This window comes from Ahaetulla prasina, chromosome 2, assembly GCF_028640845.1.
Source record: "Ahaetulla prasina isolate Xishuangbanna chromosome 2, ASM2864084v1, whole genome shotgun sequence".
NCBI classification, from domain to species: Eukaryota; Metazoa; Chordata; class Lepidosauria; order Squamata; family Colubridae; genus Ahaetulla; species Ahaetulla prasina.
Window position 1 is genome coordinate 158,712,111 of NC_080540.1, and position 21,351 is coordinate 158,733,461.

The window sequence follows — 21,351 nt, forward strand, 5'->3', positions numbered from 1 at the left end:
TTAAAATTAGTCTGAGCATCATTGTAGCAGGCCAGAATCGTGATACTGCAAATGGGTGATTTGGACACTGATGATCTTCAATGCAGGGGTGAAATCCAGGAGGTTCTGACAGGTTCTGGAGAACCAGTAGTGGAAATTTTGAGTAGTTCAGAGAACTGGTAAATATCACCTCTGACTGGCTCAGAGTGGGAAGGGAATGGGGATTTTGCAATATCCTTCCCCCAGGAGTGGGGCGGGAGTGGGGATTTTGCAATATCCTTCCCCCAGGAGTGGGGCTGGAATGGGGATTTTTGCAGTCTCCTTCCCCTGGAGTGGGGTGGGAATGGAGACTTTGCAGTATCCTTCCCTGCCACAACCACCAAGCTACGCCCACCAAGCCACACCATGCCCACCAAGCCACACCCACAGAACCGGTAGTAAAAAAAATTGAATTTCACCACTGCTTCAAGGGAATATGTTTTGGGAAGATCTGAACAAAGGTCAGCCCAATTCTTGGACATTAAACTTTTCTTTTTTTATTTTGTTTCAAGTTCATGTTGACACCTGGCAACTGCCTGGAGACATCCTTGCCTTTTTTTTGAGTAAGATATGAGAAGAGATTTGCCAGTGCCCGCTTCCTAGGGCTGAGAAAAAGTGACTGGCACAACATGGTCACCAAATTGGATTCATTTCTAAGGCATGACTAAAACTCACAAATTGGTGTCTTAACACTATACCAAACTGGCTTTTAAAAGACCAGTGTTGCCTGTTTTTCATTAGAAAAATTTAGTGCAGTTGTTTATCTAAAACAAATTAGGTTGCATTATATGATAGATATATGACATAAGAAACTGAAGGAAGCAAGTTTCTCCCCACAATAAACCTCTTATACCAGTTATGGCAAACCTTTTTAGGCCCCAAGTGTCCAAACTGCAATGCGCACGCACATGCACAAACATGTGTGCATGCACAAACATGCACAAATATGCGTGCATGCACAGCAGAGACCCGAAGACAAGCTGGCCGGCAGGAGGTGGGGCATCCCAACACGGGCAGCTCTGCCAGAGGTGAGAACTTTTTCTTTCGTGAGCTTCCGTTTCGTCATTTGCAGGGAAACAGAAGCTCACTAAAGAAACGCCATGGAGAGATGAGCTGGGGCGATGGAACAGGTGCCAGCAGAGAAGGCTCTGCGCGCCATCTGTGGCATGCATGCCATAGGTTCGCCGTCACAGTCTGTGGCACGGCAAATGTATCAGAAGACGTGTATCATTCTGGAGCATGAAATACTTCCGATAAGCGAAAGTGGTATGTTCTCTGTTGGAAGAATGCATCAATATGTTGGTGATGTCCTACATTGTTTCTGTACACTGGGTAATCTTTTTAGACAAACTCTTCCAGATTGTCCATGGAGAAAACTTATAAATAAGGTTTCCAACAGTGTAGTGTCAATATTGGTTACAATAAGCATGAGATACTATATGGATTCAGCTTTCTTTTCTCACAGTAGCTGATCAACTTCCTCTGGGATGCCTGCAGAGCATAAATATTTCCCAGCAAAAATGCATTTTGCAACTAATTTACTGCTACTAACAACCACCGATACTATATGCACCACTATATGCACAAAATACATTCCTCTTTTAAAAGTCCATTGTATAAAGAAGGGATATCAAACTCAATTTCATTGAGGGCTGCATCAGGGTTGTGTTTGACCTGGGAGGGGACGGGGGGGGGGCATGACCAGGTCAGTGTCACTCATGCCAGGGTGCTCTGCCAGTGAAAACAGGCTCCTGAGCTCCATTTTTTGGCTATGACGGCTCCCTGCAACCCTCTGCCAGCAAAAATGGAGCTCAGGAGGGCTGCACAGGGCCCTCCCGAGCTCCATATTTGCTGGCAGAGGCACCACAGGCTGGTCCTTTGCTGTTTCCATGGTGACTCCATGGGCCAGATCTAAGCATCCCATGGGGAGGATCAGCCCACAAGCCTTGAGTTTGACATCCCTAGTATAAAGGATTTTATGACATAATTTTATTCTGTTTGAAAAAGTTCCAAAATGTGTGATTTTTTTTCTTCGCCATCTATTACACATAACACATAAGTCTATAACTTCCTTGCCTTCAAAGCAGAAAACTCCCACATTCAAGAAATTGCTCTAGAGACCTTTGAACATTGTGATTGTCATTTTCTTTATCTCGTCCATCACTACCACATCCCCCTTTATGTTTTGTAGGCAATTATTTATAATCCATAATTTTGTGGGGAACAAATGATACAAGAAAAGGGATGTATTCTTGTACCATTTGTAGCAATTCTATGCAAGACTGTTAAAAGTTGGCAGCTTTTTATACCTTTTCTTCCCCTGATTCCATTCCATTGATCAACATCATAAACATTGATGAGAGAAATGAAAGCACCATTATCTAGTACAGGTAGTCCTCAACTTAACAGTTCGCTTAGTGACAGTTTCAAGTTAACAACGGCACCAGGGGTGGGTTTCACTTACCTTTCCCACTGGTTCGCCCCGAGCGTGCATGCTTGCTATTATAATCTCAGCGAGGGTCAGCATGAATGAGGAGACGGCTTGTAACAGGAACCATTTATTGACAACAAGGCAACTCCAGAACAGAATCAACACTAGAAAAAGAGTTGGCGGCTCTTAAAATACTGAGCTGTCCGAAACAACCACCAATAGCTACAGGCATGTTTTGACTGCACTGATTGGAATATTTTTAAAGATACCTCTGCAGACCTGGATGAACTCACAGATACTGTAACATCATATGTCAGCTTCTGTGAAGACCTATGTGTACCTACAAGGAACTTGCGAATACACAGTAACAACAAACCTTGGTTTACACCTAAACTTAAGCAGCTACGACATTCCAAAGAGGAAGCCTACAGAAAAGGTGATAAAATGCTGTACAATCAGGCCAGAAATGCACTAACAAGGGAGATAAGAGCAGCAAAAAGAAGCTACTCTGAAAAGCTAAAGAATCAGTTTTCAGCAAATGAACCAGCAAACATGTGGAAAACTCTTAAAAATATCACCGGCTATGGCAAACCTCCTTCCCAGGCTGAAGGTAATCAACAACTGGCAGATGACCTGAATGAGTTTTACTGCAGGTTTGAAAGGAAACTACAGCCACCTATCTCCACAACCCCCATCTCAGACACACCAACAACAGCCAAGCCTCCTACAACTGACCCCATTTCATTGGGTTCACAACCCCTAGTGATCACAGAAAAGGAAGTACAGGACCTATTTCACAGACAAAAGCCAGGAAAAGCTCCAGGCCCAGACAAGATAACTCCTTCTTGCTTAAAAGTCTGTGCTGACCAATTGGCCCCCATCTTCACCCATATTTTCAATAAATCACTAGAGATGTGTTATGTTCCTTCTTGCTTCAAACGCTCTACCATCATCCCAGTGCCAAAGAAGCCCACCATCAAGGAACTGAATGACTACAGACCAGTTGCTTTAACATCTGTAGTCATGAAAACCTTTGAAAGGCTAGTGCTTTCCTACCTGAAAACCATCACGGATCCGCTGTTAGACCCCTTGCAATTTGCATACCGAGCAAATAGATCAACAGATGATGCTGTTAATATGGCTCTGCACTACATCCTACAACATCTTGAGTCTCCAAAGACCTATGCAAGGGTCCTTTTTGTAGACTTTAGTTCAGCATTCAATACCATCATTCCAGACATTCTTCTAACTAAGCTAAACCAGCTACAGGTACCGGAACAGACTTGTAAGTGGATCACAAGCTTCCTAACAAACAGGAAGCAGCAGGTGAAGCTAAGCAAGATCACATCAAATACCTGTACAATTAGCACAGGGGCCCCCCAAGGCTGTGTGCTCTCCCCACTTCTCTTCTCTCTGTATACCAATGACTGCATCTCCAATGATCCATCAGTTAAGCTACTGAAGTTCGCAGATGACACAACAGTGATTGGTCTCATTCGAGACAATGACTAATCCACATATAGACGAGAGGTCAAACGACTAGCCTTGTGGTGCAACCAAAACAATCTGGAACTGAACACACTCAAAACCGTAGAAATGGTGGTAGACTTTAGGAAAAACCCTTCCATACTTCCACCTCTCACAATACTTGACAACACAGTATCAACAGTAGAAACCTTCAAATTTCTGGGTTCTATCATATCGCAAGATCTCAAATGGACAGCTAACATCAAAAACATCATTAAAAAAGGACAACAAAGAATGTTCTTTCTGCGCCAACTCAGTAAGCTCAAACTGCCCAAGGAGCTGCTGATCCAATTCTACAGAGGAATTATTGAGTCTGTCATTTGCACCTCTATAACTGTCTGGTTCGGTTCTGCAACCCAACAAGAAAAACACAGACTTCAGAGGATAATTAGAACTGCAGAAAAAATAATTGCTACCAACTTGCCTTCCATTGAGGACCTGTATACTGCACGAATCAAGAAGAGGGCCGTGAAAATATTTGCAGATCCCTCGCATCCTGGACATAAACTGTTTCAACTCCTACCCTCAAAACGACGCTATAGAGCACTGCACACCAGAACAACTAGACACAAGAACAGTTTTTTCCCGAAGGCCATCACTCTGCTAAACAAATAATTCCCTCAACACTGTCAGACTATTTACTGAATCTGCACTACTATTAATCATTTCATAGTTCCCATCGCCAATCTCTTTCCACTTATGACTGTATGACTATAACTTGTTGCTGGCAATCCTTATGATTTATATTGATATATTGATCATCAATTGTGTTGTAAATGTTGTACCTTGATGAACGTATCTTTTCTTTTATGTACACTGAGAGCATATGCACCAAGACAAATTCCTTGTGTGTCCAATCACACTTGGCCAATAAAAAAAATTCTATTCTATAGTGAAGCCCTAATTTTCCCGCCTGAAAGGATGCGGAAATAAACCAATCAGATCGCATCGCGTGAGCATGCTCAATGCTCCTTCGGCAGCTCCACAGACACAACACTTGCTTCATGCATGCCTGTGCTGTCCTATTGCGTCTCGTCCAATCTCACCTCAGCCGGGGTCTTCTTATCTGCTTCCGAACACGGAGGAATGTTCTAGTATGTCTCCCGGCCCCAGCCCTGGCTCCATGCCCAGACAGGCTGAAGAGGAAGAAATACCTCCAGCCCCCAGCTCTGGCTCCATGCCCAGGCAAACGGAGCAACTAGACCCCTCCCCCTCCTCCACAGCATGTGAGCCTGAGGGAGGTCTATTACCAACAGCTGCCGACTGGCGTGACCCTCGCATCAGAAGACTTGATAGGCGGAGGCAACAGAAGGAAGGGAGGGGCAGGCCTGGATAAGTGCTGAGTCATGGAGCCACACCCCGTGGCCTATATAAAGGATCTGCTTTCTGGCATTCTCTGAGTCAGGCAAAGTCTAAACATATCTTGCTGAAGTCACTTTCTGGTCTCCTGCCTGCCCTGAGGACTTTGCTAGGACTTTGGCAGAGCTGCAGAGACACGCCTGATTGAGATTTCCCTGACCCGGCTGTCAGCGGAGGAGTGGGACACGACATGTCCACACATGAGCTTTGCTTGCTCTCATGAATTCCATGCATGCACCCGGCCTTGAAAACTTGCCTAAATAGCACGACGTGGAGCCAGGGCAGGAGGCAGGGCCCACCCCCGATTGCCACTATCGGTTTACCCAAACCAGTGCGAACCAGCTGAATACTACCTCTGAACGGCACTGAACAAAGTGACTCATGACTATTTTTCACACTTACGACGTTGCAATATCCCCATGGTCACGTGATTTACATTCGGATGGTTGGCAACTGGTTCACATTTATGACAGTTGCAATGTCCCTGAGTCACGTGGTCATCTTTTGCAACCATCTGAGAAGCAAAGTCCATGGGGAAACCAGTGTCACTAATCTAACAACTGCAGTGATTCGCTTAATAAATGTGGCAAGAAAAGCCATAAAATGGGTCAAAACTCACTTAACAAATGTCTCACTTAGCAATATAAATTCTGAGCTCAATTGTAGTCATAAATTGAGGACTAGCTGTACTAAAGTTTTGGATCCTAATGGATTCTGGTAAGAAAAATGTTGGGCCCTAATGGACTCTGGTAGAAAAATAATTCTAGTCTTATTTTTCCATGAAAAGCCATAGTTTGAGAAGTGGATGAGCTGGGGACTGAGAATCATGCACTATTGTCCTAGAAGCAATGCACATCTAAATGTTGTATCCTCACCAATCCATAGCTTAAGGGGAGCTTCTTCATAACAGACAGGATTTTCATCCTAAACAATAGGATACACACCATCAATGTAATTAAATGGGCACACCTATCTAATTTATCTCAGTTCTATCAATTCTAAAACTATTTTTTTAAAAACATTCTAACATAATGAGAATGTCCTCAGGAGGGCAGATAAGAAACCATGTAAGATGTTGTTACCCCACAAATGCTGTAATTTACATACTTGTATCAGGTGTTTGGATGAAAATGCATAGTCATGGCATTTATGCAATTACAGCGTATTATTACAGCAATTAATATATAATTATTGTGATGTCATTATGATTTACGTGGCTACCTCAAATGTCAAAAATGTACATCATGATCTTCTGTTAAACCTAAGCTCAGAGGAGGCATATAATACAAATAATAATTAGCTGTAATATTATTGAAATGCTGCAAATTGGATAACGTAAGGAAGATGGAGGACAGCCAAGTAAAGAGGTAGACTTCTATATAGAGAACAAAAGTTCAGTTATTCTTTGTAGATGACCTTGTCCTAGCTGGGTTGGAAAAACCTGCCACCAAATATGAAGTTCTTGAGCTACCCTAGGTCCAACAGTGAGGGACTGACACTGGGTCCCCTTGAGGCTAAGAGTCTTGTGGATCTTCCTGACTTGAAAAGAGGAATCATTTTGAAGGACCACTTTATGATCTTCCTCCTCCATTATCATCATATCCATATCCATTATCAATCCATTTAAAGGTCTGAGGGGAAAGAGAGCCATGGGATAAACCAGTACCCAAGAAACCTGTGCTTTGTGTCCAAGAGATTACATCTCCCATTGCACCTACCGTGCTGCTTGGTACCCACCAAGCCACACCCACAGAACCGGTAGTAAAAAAAATTGGATTTCACCACTGAAGCAGACAGCAGTAGTGCGAATGTAACAGAGGTATACTTGCAGAGCACTCACAAGCATCCAGGTTATCTGGACCTTTGGCAGTCTGATTTGAGCACAGGATGGAAAGTATATTGGTTGTGCTTATGACCGACCAATGGCAGAGCACTGAGCTATTCATGAAATTGCTAGGAGTCAAGCCTGACCGACTCCCTTTAAATTCCAATAAACATACGTGACTGCAATGCTTATTTTTATTATTATTATTATTGAATTGCTTCACATGCTGCAAGAGTGATGGCATCAGGCCACTGCCAACACGATTTCTGCTGAGGAGTTGCTTTTTCAAATGACTTCATAAATGCCTGGGTGTGTGGCAACCTTATGCAGGGTTGCCAGGATTCTACCAACATTATTATTTTTAATTGATTCTCTAGGACTGAGACTTCGAGAATCAGTTGATTAAAAAGACAGGCTAGAAGCAATTCAAATGAGTAAAACAGAACATCCATTTCTGACTAGATTCACAAATGGTATTATTTAAGGTTTGCTTGAACATACTTTATTCAAGAAGTGGTTGGGTTCAAGAATATTCTCTTCAGTTCAGATTTAGAAATGTATAATTATTTGCTGATATTGGATATTGTAAACTGTAGTGCTGAGATGATATAATTGATTAATTTGTAAACACTTTGTTGCTTTTCTCTTGCTAGCTTTTGTTTTTTCTCTTGTTTTTTCCTTCTCATTTTTGTTTTTGTTTTGTATGTTTTTTTAAACGTGTTATAATAAATTTAAAAGCAACAACTGATAGGTTTATCACGATGATAAATCCTTACCCATGGTATGCAACTCACAGGGGTGGGATTATGCTATGTATCAAGCCATAAATCTGGTACTGGAGAAGACTCCTGCAAGTCCCTTGGACTGCAAGGTGATCAAACCGGTCAGTCCTAGAGGAGATCAACCCTGACTGCTCTTTAGAAGGCCAGATCCTGAAGATGAAACTCAAATACTTTGGCCACCTAATGAGAAGGAAGGACTCACTGGAGAAGAGCCTAATGTTGGGAAAGATTGAGGGAAAAAGAGAGAATGAGGTGGCTGGATGGAGTCACTGAAGCAGTAGGCGTGAGCTTAAATGGACTCCAGAGGATGGTAGTGGACAGGAAGGCCTGGAGGCACGTTGTCCATGGGGTTGCGATGGGTTGGACACGACTTCACAACTAACAGCAACAACAAAGCCATAAATCATGGTTTGCAAATATTCACACATTCTCAATTAAACGAAGCATGCTAGGCTTAAAACAAACAAGTCACATAACGGCTGAACGGGTTGCAGGAACCCAGGTTGCATCTACAGTATAGAGAACAGACTGAAGACCCTCCAGGAGGGTTCAAGAACCCGAATATCTCCCCCAACCCTCAACTTGCAGTGCAAGTGAAAGATACAGGATACAGTCAACTCTCCCTTAAGGGCAAAGGCCAACTTGAATAAGACTGTAATTCAATTCTGCAAAACATCCCCAAGTTGGGGAAGATACTATTCCAGAGCCATTTTTTTTTCTCCCAATGTTCTGGAATTTTATTCTGCTTTGCGGTTAGACAATAAAGGCGGGGTGTCTCCATCCCTGTTGTGAATTTTTGTTCCTTGAAGAAAAGTGACAGAAGAAAAGACCATCACTCTCAGAGGCACAAGTAACTGATTTGGAGCACAACCTTTCATCAGTTCTTGTTCTTTAGCTTGATCACAAATTGGACTCATTTCCCTGGCCCATCTTCATCATCCAGGGCAAAGGGCATCAAACTCGATTTCATTGAAGGCCACATCAGGGTTGTGTTTGACCTTGGAGGGCCAGGGTGGGCATGGCCAGCTCAATTTCACTTGTGTCGTGGACGCCTGTGGTGGCCCAAGCACTCTGCCACCGAAAATGGGCTCCTGAGCTCCACTTTTGGCTGCGATGGCCTCCTGCAACCTTCTACCAGCGAAAATGGAGCTTGGGAATGCCACCCACGGCCCTTGCGAGCTCCGTTTTTGGCTGCAATGGCCTCCTGCAACCCTCTGCCAGTGAAAACAGAGCTCAGGAGAGCCACACACAGCACTCCTGAGCTCTGCTTTCGCTGGCAGAGACACCGTGGGCCATGATGCCAAAAGAAGCCATCTTTTGCATTCAGACTTCAAGCCTGACACCCGTGGTCCAGAACTAAGCACCCTGTGGGCCGGATCCAGCCTCCGGGTCTTGAGTTTGACACTCCTGATCTAGGGAAAAACGTGAGGAAATTATTATTCCCAAATGCCAACTAACAATGGCTTAGATCAGTGGTGAACCATATTTCTAAGGGATCACAGTAGGTTTTTGAGAGGACCACCCAAATTTATCTGCCAGGCAAATAATCAATAGGTCGTTATTCTCACATTTCACTATCTGTGCTAATCTCAGTGGCATAAATACTGAAAATTACTACTGCTTATAATAAATAAAAGCAGATATGAGAGGGAGCCAGAGATAAATGAGCTTCAGAAGGGGGTCACGAGCAAGAAAACATTGAGAACCCTGGACTTAGATGGTTGCACCACCATTTAGCCTTAGTGTGGAGCATGTATGGCAAAACAGTGATGTCACAATTCCAAAAGCCTTAGGGCATGCCCAGCAATATTTAATCAGAAAGATGATCAACTGCAATCACAACCAATCCCACTTCCTTGACAATATAAATAAAAGAAGAAAATTTAAAACCTAGAGCTCACAACTACACCTGTCTCTGCTTCGCAGACTGTGTCCTCTCTTTCTCTCTCTACCTCTTTCTGCATCTTTGTTCTTCAGCTCATTACCAGTTAAAATGTCTCACCGAGCCAACATCAGAATTCAGAGGAGAGGCTTCAGTAACTCATCTGCCATCCGACCTAACTTGTGTCGCACCAACTGGAGCTCACAAAGTGTGAGCAGAGGTGGAAGCTGTGGCACTGGAGGTGCTGGCTGGGGCCGGGCCGGTGGGGCCGGTTTTGGCAGCCAAAGCCTTTACAATCTTGGTGGACTCAGGAGAATCGCGGTTGGAGGCAGTTATGGCAGTGGCATCGGTGGAGGCTATGGGTATGGTGGTGGAGTTAATAGCGGCTATGCTGTTGGTGGTGGTATTGGTGGAGGCTATGGGCTAGGTGGAGCTGGTTTTGGTGGAGGGAGAGGAGACCCTTGCTTCCCAGTTTGCCCACCAGGCGGAATCCAAAAAGTAACTATCAATCCCCACCTGTTGGCGCCTCTCAAACTGGAGATTGACCCCAACATAGAGAAGGTTCGCAAAGAAGAAAGAGAGCAGATCAAGACACTCAACAACAAATTTGCCTCCTTCATAGATAAGGTGAGAATAAATAAATGCTTTCTTTTATTTGCCACAGATTGGGAAAGAACTCAAGTGCCTTCCTCCAGCTCCACTTCAATTTTTGCTCATGTCATTACAGCTGTTATTTATCACTACCTGGCACCAGCTAGATGAGATTACACAGCTGCCAATTTTGCCTGGTTTTGCTGCTGTGCTTGCAACAGCAACTTGACTGGAGGAATGCCATGGGGGATTTTTTCCTGTTGCAGAAAGGGAAATTGGAAAAATTCAGATCATATTTTCTCTAACGTGAATCTCAGTAGGCCAATAGAGTTTCTCACTATATAATAGTGACAGAGGAAATGAGAGCTAATCAGAATGGCTTCATCCTTATCCTTTATGAACAGATTGTATTTTTAAGAAGTAAGTGGGATATGAAGTGCATCAAACCATTTTGGCAGGCATGATTATGAGCCTTTATTCTGGATAAATTTAGCATATAATATGAGAGGGAGAACTGAGTTTTGATGAGTAATATGGGATATGGAAGTGGTAGGTATCCCATTCGAAGCGTGTACAAAGTAAGGCTTAAGAGTTGAACACCATAAGCAGCAGTGGTGGGTTTCAAATTTGTGGGCGTGGCTTGATGGGCGTGGCTTGATGGGCGTGGCATGGGCAGGATACTGTAAAATCTCCATTCCCACCCCACTCCAGGGGAAGGTTATTGCAAAATCCCCATTTCCTCCCGATCAGCTGGGACTTGGGAGGCAGAGAATAGATGGGGGCGGGGCCAGTCAGAATTTTTACTACCGGTTCTCCGAACTACTCAAAATTTCCACTATCGGTTCTCCCGAACTGGTCAGAACCTGCTGAAACCCACCTCTGATAAGCAGTGTTGATTCTTAGCAACATGACATTCATAGATTTTTTCCAGGTTGATCTGTCCCTAATCAGATCTTCATTTCTTCCAATAGATGTACTCATTACTTCTGTATCTACTCACATTGCTGCTTGTCTTCTTCCTCCTTTCTCAATATTATAACCTTCTCCAGGGAGCTGGATATTTACGTAATGTATCCAAAATAAGATAAATTACACCTGGTTATTTGTTTCTTGCATGAAAACTTTTGGTTGATTTGTTTCATGAGTAACTGGGTTTTTTTTCTTTGCTATCCGTGATATTCTCTGTTTTCTCTAGCACAAAATTTCAAAAAATGGCAGTACTCTTTTACAGTACTCCTTACTTCTTCAGAATCCAACTTCTGTTTTTATAGTATGACATGGAATGTATTAGCTTGACCTTTCTTACAAGATTTTGCGATCCTGTGCATTTTCAACTATGAGCATATTATTGATGGTTCTTTTTCCAGTCTTAGTGGACAACCAATTAAATATGAGCCAACAGTGTGCAGTGGCAGCCAAAAAAGCCAATACAATCCTATATTGCATTAACAGAGGTATTCAATCAAGATCAAGTGAGGTGCTAATACCACTCTATAAAGCCGTAGTAAGACCACACTAAGAATACTGCATCCCAAAACATTTTTTTTTTATGAATACTGCATCCAGTTTTGGTCACCACACTATAAAAAAGAGGTTGAGACTCTAGAAAGAGTGCAGAGAAGAGCAACCAAGATGATTAGGGAACTGGAGGCTAAAACTTATGATGAATGGTTGCAGGAACTGGGCATGGCTAGTCTAGTGAAGAGAAGGACCAGGGGCAACATGCTAGCAGTGTTCCAATATTTGAGGGGATGCCACAGAGGGGGTCACATTATTTTCCAAAGCACCTGAAGGCCAGACACAATATAAGCCGCCCTGAGTCTTCGGAGAAGGGCGGGATATAAATGTAAATAAATTAAAAAAAAAGACAAGGAATAATGGATGGAAACTGAACAAGAAGAGATTCAACCTGGAAATAAGAAGAAATTTTCTGAGAGTGAGAGCAATCAACCAATGGAACAGCTTGCCTTCAGAAGTTGTGGGAGCTTCATTCACTGGAAGCTTTCAAGAAGAGACTGGACTGCCATCTGTTAGAAATGGTCTAGAGTCTCCTGCTTGGGCAGGGTGAGGTGGGGTGTTGGACTAGAATCTAGATGATCTACAAGGTCCCTTCCAACTCTGTTAATCTGAATCAGTTTTAAAATAATGCTTACCTTTTTCCAATCCACATTCCCTTAATATATTCTGCATCTATCCAGGGTATTAAAAGGAGAAAAGCAATATTTACAATCTGCTTAAGAGCAAATCAAGATAACTTGAGAAACATTGTAGGGGATTGATCGTTTAATTCCCCTACTCCACCCACCCAAAAAATCTGGGTCTTTCTGCCTCCAGGTGCGTTTCCTTGAGCAAGAGAATAAAGTGCTGGAAACAAAATGGGCTCTGCTGCAGGAACATGAGCAGAAAACTGTGAAGAGTAACATTGAGCCACTTTTCGATGCTTACATCAACAATCTTAGGACACAGCTGAATGATCTGGAAAAGGAGAAAATAAGGCTGGATGGAGAGCTACATAACTCCCAAAACCTTGTGGAGGACTACAGGAGCAAGTAAGACTTTCAGACCTTCAGCTTTGCTCCAAGTTTCATCTTACTCCCTCTTTTATACATGTGTATGCCAGCAAGTCAGGTGTTTTGTTTTTTCTTTTTATGCCAGACTGGCCCCTGTGGTTTTCTTGGCAAGGTTTTCCAGAAGTGGTTTGCCATTTCCTGCTTCCTAGAGCTGAGAATAACTGGCCCAAAGGCCTTGAGCTGGTTTTGTACTTAAGGCAGTATTAAAAGTCACAATCTCTCAGTTTCGAACCTGGTGCCTTAACCTCTATTCCAAACTGGCTCTTAAGGTTTTGAGCCCGCTTTTATACCCTTTGCTTATATTGCACCTAAATACCTCACAGCAGGCTTTGTTAAAGACAAATGTGCAGAGGTGGTTTACCAGGTGGTGCTCTGCACATATGTCGATTTCAACTCCCTAGGATCTCAGCGTAGTTAATATTCCCAGGTTGCGCAAATTCAGATGATCATTACATTGACACAGAGACTCACAAGACTGCTAACTCTTTGCTGCCGTTGCATGATTGCTCAGCCTTGTCCAGTCCAGGTATGGCAGACCTAAGCCATCCTGAACTGCAGAATGCTGGCCGGGAATGACATTGTGTAGAAATGCTCAAAACTGTGTCCATCTTTCTATCTGTTTGTCCTCCTTCAGGCCTTGTAAGTCCAGTTGAGTAAGAAAGGAAATTTTCTCAGACCGTTTTGTGATAATTAACTAGCCACAATTGAGAATCGCTTCTGGGGTATTGTCAGGAGCCTTTTAAAAACATTTAAGAATCGCACCAGCTTTACTAGATTTCTTTTAAGTAGGTGTTATTGCTTTCTCCTCCCCAAATAGATATGAAGATGAGATCAATAAGCGTACAGAAGCAGAGAATGACTTTGTAATCCTCAAGAAGGTGAGAATTTGCAGTCTAGCTACTTTGCAGAAAGGCAGCCCTTGCTGTGATGTTAAAAGGTGGGACTATCCCAGAAACAAGTACATTTACCTCAATTAGGACATACATACATACATACATAAAACATACATACATACTGTACATATGTATACATATTTTAATATTGAATAATATGCAGAAAGCAAAAATGGATTAATAATTCTGTAGTCCTTTAATCACTTGTCCTTAAATCCAGTGTTTTCTTTTTAGGAAGTGGATGCTGCCTACATGGTCAAACCAGAACTAGAAATTAAACTACAATCTTTAGTTGAGGAGATTGATTTCCTCAGAGTCCTACATGAATTGGTAAGCCTCAGTAGTATTTTCTTTGACCTGTGCTCTATTATGCAATTATATGTACTGCCAAAGAGATAGCTACCATATTCATTTACCTTCCAGAAATAGTTTCCCTGTGAGAAATCCTGTTTCACTCACCCCTGGAAAAACAAGATTGCTAAAAAAAGAAATTTGTAGCATATTTAGTTATAGGAAGGGAGGGAGGAAGGAAGGAAATAAGGCAGACAGGCAGGCAGGCAGGCAGGAAGGGTTAATTCAGGGGTATCAAACTCATGGCCTGTGGGCCGAATCTGGCATGCAAGGTGCTTAGATCTGGCCATCCTGGTGAAGGAACAGTGAAGGACCGGCCCGCAATGACTCTGCCAACGAAAACGGAGCTTAGTTTTCACTGGCAGAATGCTCTAGTGCCAACATGACTGACATCGAGCTGGCCACGCCCATCCCCCCCCCCCGAGGTGAAACACAACCCTGATGTGGCCCTCAATATTAAGTTTGGCACCCTGGGTTGAATTAAATCAAAAGATGTTGAAAATCCCTCATGTAATTTAAAGAACACAAAGCATTACAAAATAGGTTCAGAATTAATTAAGAATTATGTAAGAATTCCTGAAGTTCCAGAATCCCAAGATCTAAAAATAAATGGTCTTATTAAACAAAAACATGGATCATGTATTTGGTAACCCCAAAACTCTCTTGTACAAGTTACAAATAATTGATTGTACTTAGGCAATGGATTCTTAAATTTAACAAGTTGGAGGACAAAGATGGTTTTTGGGGGGAAGGGAGTGTTGGGAATTCTGTGCCCTGTGCAGTTCTTTGGATTTTCCATAGATATTTTTAAACAGCTTTCATCCCAATCTGTCCTTTCTGGTCAACTGTATTGTACGGTATCAATGAACTGTATCGATGAACATGACCATTAGAAAAAAAATGAAAGTAATTGGGGAAACAAAAGAAATTATGCAAAACAAACACCCCTTCCAATTTCCTTACTTATCTAATAGAAAGGACCACTTGCTCTAAATTTTGAATTAGGTACTTGCCAAGGCCTAATCTTTTTGTGTATATTTTCTGAGTGGGCTATTCCTATCACACATGCAGGAACTGGAAGACCTACAGAGGCAGATCTCTGACACTTCTGTGATTTTGTCCATGGACAACAATCGCTACCTGGACCTCAACAGCATCATTGCTGAAGTCAAAGCCCAGTATGAAGACATTGCCAAAAAAAGCAGGGCGGAGGCTGAAGCTTGGTACCAAAGCAAGGTAAACAGTCATCCATAAAAGTCGGTGGGTGAGTTGTTGCTGCCTTACAGTGAATAAGCTATAAAGGGGGGCCAAATGTTTTCTTCCAAAATTGGAATTAGCAAAGCCAAGCCAGTTGTAGGGAGATGTTGCCTCTTCTCCTTTCTCATTCTCTTTTATTGTAAACCTATTAGTAGTCAGGGAAACAGCAGGCAACTCTTGCCTTGTAAAATACAAGGGAGGAAAATCTGATTCCCCCTATTTGTTTTTCAATTTGCTGCAGTGTTTACGTGCCTGCTTTCCCAATCTAGTGCATATGGTCACCAAATCTAGCTTTCCCAATCTTCTCAGCTAGCATTGCCAATGACTTTTGGCTGGGAAATGTAAGATTTGCATTCCAAAGCACGTTGAAGCGTCAGATGGGGTGAGGCTGGTAGACAAACAGATATGTATACTCTCACAAATGAATAAAACTGACTCAATTAAATAATAATTAAAGCTACAGTGGCTGTTTTCTACTTTTTTTTAGTACGAGGAACTCCAGAGTACTGCTGGAAGGCACATTGATGATCTTCGTAACGCCAAGCATGAGATTTCAGAACTTAACCGACATGTCCAGAGACTGAAAGCTGAAATTGAAGGTGTGAAAAAGCAGGTAGGTTACTGTGTTTTCCCAAAGTTGTGATCATACAGTGATACGGCTCAGCCACATTTCTGGCCTGAAATAATATCAGTGTCGTGATCTTCCCATTCGTTTCTGAAGTGCAGATTATTCCCCAGTTGAAATACTTTTTCATCCTTAATATAATGCTACCTTTTAACATGTATTTAACCTCAAAATTAGCATCGCCTGTATACTGGTCCTGTGGCATTCAACGTCAATTGGTTCTAAGAGGCACAATGGGTACTAAAAACTGAGTGCCAAACAAACCAGGTGACTTACCATACGACTATGTTTTGGCCAGAGAAAAACTTTCTGTCTGTCCTTTTTCCTGTCAGTAACCTTCCCAGCATGACCCATTTCCTGTCCACTCTCTGTGCTCATACCCCTCTTCCTTTTGCAATGTGCCAAAAACCAAAGAAACTACAAATACTGGGGCAACATTTTGGCATGAAAATGCATTCAGTACCAAAATCGACAAGTTTAGTAGTAGTCGAATACCGAGGTACCACTATATATGAAACAAAATAGGACAATGTACTTATTTACATTTACCTGCCTGAAAAAGAAAATATAACACAACATCTATGATGCTTATCCACATAATTTCCCCATACTGATTATTTTTTTTCCAAACAGCTGTAAATTTCCTGGCTAACATGCACTTGCAAACTGTCATCATTTCTCTGGTCTGCACACTTCTTTCAACTTTCCATTTACACATGACAGTAATGAAGCCTGCCCATTATCGTTGCAAGTTGTTACAGTTGTCAGGTGGGGTGATGTAATCGCCTTACTTAACAATTTTGTGAGTGCCTTGCTTAATGACCCCACCCCAGCTTTCCCCAATGCTGTCATTAAGCAGCGCATGGGGTGCCTCAGGTGTGGGAGGCCTAGCACATGCCTAGGAATGAACTGCCCGGTTCTCTCAAGGTCTCCTGACTCCCTGAGGCACCCTCTCTCGGGGTCCCCACATATCTTAGGACTGTTTCCCACCCCACCAGGCACCCCACCTTCCTCCTCACGCCAATCAAACACTTTAGAAAAACCCTGGAGCATTGGGGCAGAAGGGCAGGCCATTCCGCCCCACAGCATCCCTGGGCTGTGTGACTTCATCCCATAAACGGGAACCATTTTCAGAAGAACCACAATTCATGTGGGGTTTATGGGGCCTGGTGAGGTGGGAAGCAGGCCCAGGGCAGGATGCTGGGGGTGTGGGGAAAGAGACAGACAGAGGGGGCTGCTGCAGCATACCTGTAGTCAGTCATAAAGGCCATAACTTCTACACTGGGTTGTAAGGGTCTGTCATAACTTCAAAAAGTCATAAATCAAGGACTACATGTACACAGTATTTCATCCCCTCAAGCTTAAAGCAGAAGCCACATGGCTGACCCTACTACTGTACTAACTATCCTGGAAATAGTTGCAAAAGCAATCCTCTCACTAGTCATGAAACAACAAACCAATACAGGATACTGAAAATGTCCCATTTCATTGCAAGCTTAAATACTTCCTTCCCAGAGTTGTGGGTGCTTGATCACTGGAGGTTTTCAAGAAAAGATTGGACAACCATTTGCCCAGGATGGTATAAGGACTCCTGACTTGGACAGGAGGGTCAACTAGAAGGCTTCCAAGGTCCTTTCCGGCCCGATCATTGTATGAGTCTATACTAAAAAGGGCTCTTCCAAAGTTGGAATAATTTGCATAGAGTCATATTATTTCATTAGTACAATCCATGCTTACAAAGCTTGGAGCAGGAAGCACTTGACATTTTGGGGTGTCCTTGGAGATCCTACAAAAGCCCAAGGATTTGTCTTGGCCCAATATAAATTTACTATATCTTCTTATGGGATAATATAACTGAAGATATTTTATTCCCATTCTGAAGAGATGACCTTCTATGCTAATTTATCTTTCTTTCCTCCCTTAAGTGTGCTAACCTAAAGGCAAAGATTGCTGAAACAGAAGATCGAGGTGAACTGGCACTCAAAGACGCTAGGCGGAAATTGGCTGAACTGGAGGATGCCGTTCAGAAAACCAAGCAAGAGATGGCCAAACAAGTCAAGGAATATCAAGAGCTAATGAATGTGAAGCTCTCCCTGGATATTGAGATTGCCATGTACAGAAAGCTCCTAGAAGGAGAAGAATATCGGTCAGTGACAGCCCATCTAAATAGACCTTTACAGATCTTGCTATTTTTTGGGTGGAAGTCCTCAAACTCCATCAAAACAAAAAATTCCATCCCCATTAGCATCTAGTTCTGTGGGCACAGTGAGTCTTTCTCCCTTGAAGTTCATCCTTCAGTGTCTCTAAGGATTTGATGACTTAGTGACAATAGTCATGCAACATTGGGTTTTTTTGTCAGCTGTATATGCTCAGAATACATTTGAATTCCTACCCATGCTTGACTTCTGCTTTGTTTCCTGACAGATTGGCAAATGATGCAGCAGATGCAGTGAACATCTGTAAGTATAGTGAAGAATATTCACATTATAGGACCTTTGCTGTTCAGTGGTGATTAAGTGGCTCCTTACCCCTATTTAGATGGAGGGAAATGCTAATTGTGCTGTCCTTCCACCCTCCTGCCCTGTCTCTTCCCATACAATTGTAGGTTTTGCAATCACAACTGCAGCAATTAGGCTAGTAGAAGCACAGCAGAGTTCTTGGTATGTTACGTCAACATAGTACCACATGTATGGGGTGAAAATCTGCATCTGCTTCTATCTACTTTTTTAAACACCCGTAGAATGCCATAGCACAGAATTCAACCAATTTTTCAGGCCTCAGACAGCAACACGCAAATCTGTAGGAACTCTGGTCCATCACCAAATCTCACAACGTGTTAGTAATTTCATCCTATGGTCTCATACGGCTTTGGAATTCTTGCATTTGATCTGAAGCGAAATCATAATACTCTGTCACCTGACCTTTGGCACTGTTGAGAAATAAAATAAATAAAGAGGTTTCAAAATCATTTCATGTTGGGGGAATGTTAGTAGGTCCTTTAGGAAGGATGAACTTGACAAGAGTCTGTATGATTACCCTTCCTATAATTTCTCCAAAGTAGCTGCCTTTCTTAGAACAGAAAATGCTCAGTCTTCTCTTTCTCTTCTTTTCACAGCTGTTATCTCTTCACACGTTTCACGAGGTTCAGCTGCTCGTAGCGGTCTTGGCTACAGAAGTGGCCTTAGCCTGGGTGGAGGTAGTTGCTTTATAGTAGGAGGAGGCGGCAGCAGCAACATAAAAAATGCGAGCCATGGAGATGGCAGCAGCAACATCGAAAGTGTGGATCATGGAGATGGCAGCAGCAGCAGCGTCGAAAATGTGGATCACGGAGATGGCAGCAGCAGTAACATCGAAAATGTGGACCACGGAGATGGCAGCTCCTCTAGCATGAATTTGGCCTCTTCTCCTCCAACAAGTCACATAAGCTAAACTTCCAATCCCTTGCCCTTTTGAAAATGAAACGTGTGAACAATGTCTTTTCTAGACCTCTCTCTGTGTGCAGTATAAGTAGTCCTCGCCTTACTACCAGAATTGAGCCTGGATTTATGGTTGTAATTGAGTCCACATGATTGCCTCACTTAATGACCACCATGCAATCTCTCCTTTGTGGTTATTAAGTGGAGCAATGGGTCCCTTAAAGCAGGGGTCTCCAACCTTGGCAACTTTAAGACTTGTGGACTTCAACTCTCAGAATTCCTCAGCCAGCTTTGCTGAAGTCTAAAAGTCTTAAAGCTGCCAAGGTTGAAGACCCCTGCCTTAGAGACTGGTAAAGGCCCTGGGAAACCAGACACAGGCCCACATTAGAGCACCCCCCTCCCCCACAAATCACACTTCTCCTGCATTGAGCCAGGGCCTCCCTCCTCTGAAAGCCCCCCACCCCCTTGAACAGCTTCCCACCACTCTTGGTCCCATACACTTGGAAGTCTCCTTTTTCGCTCTACTTACTTTTTCTCAAAGGCACCTTTCCCAAGGAGTTTCATCATGCAGTCATCCTCCACAGAAGCCACAGAATGCCGTTCTGAAAATGGATGCCATTTTTGGAGGCAAGAAGAATGTGAGAATCGCAGCAGCTTCCAATATGGCACCCGCTTCCAGGATGGCATCATGGGGTTTCTATGTAGGAAAGCCCACATGGCACATTGGCTGCTTCTCCTTGGGAAAACTGATCATTGGAAACGGTAAGTGGAACAAGTCATGACTGTGGGGAAGGAGACCCAAGGGATCCAATGGGGCGGGATGAGAGGGAAGATAGGCGGGTAGGGGGAACTGCAGTGATCCTGTGGTCAGTCTTAATGGCGGCAGATTACAAAGCACTCAAATATTGTTCATGTGCCTGCCAGGCATACAGCAGCCATAACTTCGGGTATAGGTTGTAAGTCCCTTTGTCCATTGCCATTGTAATTTCAAACTTGAATGAATGGATGTAAATCAAGTACTACCCGTATTCATACATGTATTTTTTTCCTTTATATTCAGCTTTTGTATAAGACAGGCCATTTCTTTGATTGTATGTCAACAGCGCTCTGCTTTTCAAATGAGTATAGAGGATAGGCTTGTGTTCTCTCATTTTTCCTTTTTTCATCTAACTCAAGATTTCAAGATTTTTATATAATCTACATGATCTTCTGGGGTTTTTCTTTTTGTGCTTGAAATATGTACTTTGAAACATGGTTTTACTTTTTGGTGTGTATCCAATAAAGTACACATTGTAATTTATAAAAAATACTAGCTGATAACCCGGTGTTGCCCGGGTTTTGTTTCTTTTGTTTTTAAGAACCAATCCCCCTTACCAGAGGCAGCCCCCTTGTGGAGTACTGTGAAGCCGTTACCATGGCAACTCCACTATGCTGTACAGTAGAAGCCATTTTAAGGCACAACAGGCTGTGTTTTAACAGAACTTGAATCCAAAAGGCACACTATCACTGTCAAAAGTACTGTTATTTGACACTATAGATATAATTCATTCCTTTTCATTTCAGCAGCCCAGGCATTCCAGAGTTATGCAGGAACACACCCACCCACCCATCCACCCACACACACACACACAGTATTTTTTTCCAGAGAGTAAGTCATCTATGTATCAAGTTTGGTTCAAATTGCTCGAGGCGTTCCAGAATTATACTGGACCACACACACAACACACACACACACTTATATATATAGATATATAGATATCTAGTTATTTTAAATACCTAATATAAACATGATTATGAGGGAAGTCATTAAAAATAGTCTTAACA

General features: G+C 42.8%; 1 protein-coding gene across 1 annotated transcript; it reads left to right on the top strand.

Annotated features, from left to right (window-relative positions):
* Positions 1-9,851: 9,851 nt before the first annotated feature.
* Positions 9,852-21,126, top strand: LOC131192351 (keratin, type II cytoskeletal 6A-like). Its single transcript, XM_058171414.1, has 9 exons — positions 9,852-10,451; positions 12,750-12,964; positions 13,803-13,863; positions 14,113-14,208; positions 15,301-15,465; positions 15,974-16,099; positions 18,037-18,257; positions 18,536-18,570; positions 19,227-21,126. The coding sequence occupies exons 1-9, from the start codon at positions 9,936-9,938 to the stop codon at positions 19,538-19,540; spliced, it is 1,749 nt and encodes a 582-aa protein (XP_058027397.1). The 5' UTR covers positions 9,852-9,935; the 3' UTR covers positions 19,541-21,126.
* The last annotated feature ends 225 nt before the right edge of the window (positions 21,127-21,351 follow it).